The 3,987-nt window shown below is 37.9% G+C and overlaps 1 protein-coding gene across 1 annotated transcript; it reads right to left on the reverse strand.

Annotated features, from left to right (window-relative positions):
- Positions 1-584: 584 nt before the first annotated feature.
- il-8 (cxc chemokine-like) lies at positions 585-2,405 on the reverse strand. The gene is given in 4 exon segments (NM_001124362.1): positions 585-1,067; positions 1,360-1,446; positions 1,694-1,826; positions 2,168-2,405. Coding segments are annotated over 4 exon segments (294 nt in total). The 5' UTR covers positions 2,232-2,405; the 3' UTR covers positions 585-1,057.
- Positions 2,406-3,987: the final 1,582 nt, after the last annotated feature.

Consider the following 3,987-nt stretch of genomic DNA (forward strand, 5'->3'; position numbering starts at 1 on the left):
ACCAACTCCTGAACTGGTCGCTTAATTAAATGACTTACTTCATGAATTTATACTACATGTTTTCTCTGTTAATATGGCTGTGTAATGCCTTTCTTTAATACCATAATTGAGTCTATTTTGCAAGTGAAGCCTGCCCAAGAAAGCAGCTGCAATACAACAATACAAAATGTAATCATCAACAGTCCATCATATTGGGTCCCAACTCAATTGTCATTGTCAAATTTGGGTCCCCAGGCAAAATTAGCTGAGAACCACTGCTCTAAAGTGACTTGTATCCAAGCCGAGCTCATTGGCCACTGTGTAGAAACAAGCACTATCTTAATCCATGACTCAAACGGGCAACAATAAATTACCATTTTCCTTTCAAATGGAAATCCAACTTTTGCTTTACTGTGAGGAGATGTCCTTATTTTTACTGAATGATTGCTTGTTAGTATTGTTGTTACAATGCTCTACCCTCCCTTGCTTCAGGGAAAAGTGTCATACGGCTTGTCTAAGTCCAGCTGTTGTAAAAAGCTGTGATTGCATTTTAGAGTAATGGTTAAATACAGGAAATAGAGACAGTGAGAGGCAGATTTCAGAGGTTTTTTTTCACGCATTTATTGTAATTGAATTAGATTGGAAGTTTCAACATGATCCAACAGTTTAATTTGAATAAATAGGCAAATAAATATATCAATAAATATACTGAGGTTTGTATTACGAAATCATTCCAATACAACCGGAATGCATGTAAATCTCATAATTTGATTATAACAATGAAAGAAAAACAATTTATAAATTAAAATAAAATATAAGTTTAGTACATAGTACTTGGTTGTATATAAGAAACCGACTGTCTTTTCACTTAAAACAGTCTCATGCCACTCTAAATCTAATGTTGTATTCCAACCTGGATAGAACATGATAGAATTCAGCCTATCAAGCTTATAAATACTTATTTGGTTTGTATCTTGAGAATTCATGGAATGATGACCCATGGAATGATGACCCATGGAATGATGACCCATGGAATGATGACCCATGGAATGATGACCCATGGAATGATGACCCCTCTTCATTTGTTGCTGTTGAGGAAAATAAAAGATTACGTTATTACAATATAATTGCCCATGTGAAGTTGATTCACAACTTTTTGTGAAGCTAGATTAGAAAATTCCCCAAGCTTAGGATAAGGAAAGATTAAATAATGTCACTTGAACCTAGACATATTTCTGTCAGGTGAAGCAAGTCATGTTCTGCTGTATTTCTGACATAATTTTGTCCAATTTAGTCTTTGTTAAAAGACAGTCATCTTATCTGTGTTGTTTTACCCGGTCGGTTTACATCCATGGGCTGTACAATTTATATTGTACTTACTTGGCCAGCATCTTCTCAATGACCCTCTTGACCCACGGAGCGCTGACATCCAGACAAATCTCCTGACCGCTCTTGCTCAGAGTGGCACTACAGGACAGACACACAGCACAGTCAGACAATCATGAAACCTGGTAATAACTACATTTTAGTGTCAGCATTAGCTAGTGAAATTGGATGGTAGTCAGGGAGTAGGACTGATTAATTGAAGTTATATATTTTTTAAATGAACATTATATAGTAACCACATTTAATGTCAACATCATATAATAACCATATTTTACAGTAAGCATTTGCCAGTGTAATATGACTATAATCAGGAAGCAGCAGGACTCACATGATCTCAGTGTCTCTGCAGTGCGAGCTGGGAGGGAACATCTCCACCTTCTTAATGAGTTTACCAATTCGTCTGCTTTCCGTCTCAATGCAGCGACATCGCAGGTCAGCCCCCATGCCTCTCAGACTCATCCCTGTCAGAGGTAAGAGGTCAAGGGTCAGCGGTAGAAGGAATACACAGGCATCCACCGTGATGACAAACACACTTGATTAGTTAGAGAGGGGGAAAGAGAGAAAGTAATCCAAGCATGACTGTAAGTTGCTCTGGAGAAAAGTGTGTGTTAAATGGCATATATACAGTATATATTTCATATATATAGAGAGAGAGAGATGCAGATTTATTTGTATGTAAAATAAGATACAAGATACAGTATATAAAGGTAAATAGTAATCCTACTGCTCATAACCATTATATTCATGTCCATTAGTGTCAATGCATTGAGTCAGAGTGATGTAGGTAATAATATAAACTCACCCTCAGTAATGGTCAGGAGGGCCAGGAGCACAACGACAAGGCTGGCTGACATTCTGATGCTCATCTTGGGGTTACAGATGATCCTACTAGAAATCCTCTAATAAAGTCTACGGTTGTTATCTAGCTGGTAACAGGTATTGTAAAGTATTTTATTGTTATATCTTTCTCTCTTTGTCAGTCCAGTTGCGAGTTCTTTCTTTCCTTCCTTCTCTGTCTGTGGAGAGTTTGAATCTGCCGCTGTGAGAATAGAACCGCTTTGTCTGCCACTGTGGGGAGAGAGCTGTTTTAAAGCCGAGTCCTGGAAGTGAGTCATTGTGGCATGTGAAAGATTGTGAAATCGGGGATTTGGCTGACTTTGAGGGCTGATTGAGGTAGGGAATTTCTCCCTTTAACTCATGAGTGACAGTAAGACACATTGACTTGGTACCGGTACCCCCTGTATATAACCCCATTATTGTTATTTTATGGTGTTACTATTCTATAGATTTTATTTTTTACTTTAGTTTACTTTGTAAATATTTTCTTAACTCTATTTTCTTAAAACTGCATTGTTGGTTAAGCGCTTGTAAGTAAGCATTTCACGGTAATACAACACCAGTTGTATTCGGCACATTTGATTTTGATTTATCAACCGCTTTCTCATGGAACAACCTGTCACATCATACAGATGGAAAAATGCCAAATGAAAGTGTCATGAAATTTGATGAAATGCTTGAGTTTTGAATGCATTGATGATTCTTTAATAACCAGATTTTGTCTTTACTAACCAGAGTAAAGTGCACAGCGCTATATTGCTCACTGACAACTATGTATTAACACATTTAAGATGAGTACATTGGAATCATAACTGACATCAACTAATAGAACATTTCTAATGCAACCTAGCTGTGGACAAATGGCTGAAATATGCGTATTGTGTCACAAGACATTCGTCACCCTGACAACCTGGCCTCAGACCCTATTTATTTTATTCTACCATTGAATGGGGCATGATATACTGTATGTTCGCTCACCTACTACTGTATGATGGGGAGTTTCAATGAAGACATAGTAGAGGAAAGCAGGCTTGAATTGAATCCAATTGAATTAAATTCAATAATCTTTTATTAAATGCACTACATTTTATTCCAAGTAGGGCTACTTTACACCACCAGGGCCTCTAAAGCTGACTGATGTTTTATTTACAAAAATAGGCCTACCTAATAACACTTTAAATCATCATCTCTGTGCATGCTTTACACCGAGTATAGAAAACATTAAGAACACCTGCTCTTTCCATGACATAGACTGACCAGGTGAATCCAGGTGAAATCTATGATCCCTTATTGATGTCACTTGTTAAATCCACTTCAAATCAGTATAGATGAAGGAGAGGAGACAAGTTAAAGAAGGATTTTTAAGCCTTGAGACAATTGAGATATGGATTGGGTCTATGTGCCATTCAGAGAGTGAATGGGCAAGACAAAATATTTAAATGCCTTTGAACGGGGGGGGGGGGGGGGTATGGTTATAGATGCAAGGCGCACCGATTTGTGTCAAGAACTGCAACACTGCTGGGTTTTTCACACTCAACAGTTTCCTGTGTGTTTTCAAGAATGGTCCTCCACCCAAAGGACATCCAGACAACTTGAAACAACTGTGGAAAACATTGGAGTCAACATGGGCCAGGATCCCTGGGGAACACTTTTGACACCTTGTAGAGTCTATGCCCCCGACGAATTGAGGCTGTTCTGACGGCAAAAGGGGGAGTTCCTAATCTTTGGTATATTCAGTCTATATCACAATCTCTGTCCACACTTTAAATACAATGTTCTGTAATA

Source organism: Oncorhynchus mykiss, chromosome 13 (assembly GCF_057628025.1).
Source record: "Oncorhynchus mykiss isolate SJ-2025 chromosome 13, ASM5762802v1, whole genome shotgun sequence".
NCBI lineage: Eukaryota > Metazoa > Chordata > Actinopteri > Salmoniformes > Salmonidae > Oncorhynchus > Oncorhynchus mykiss.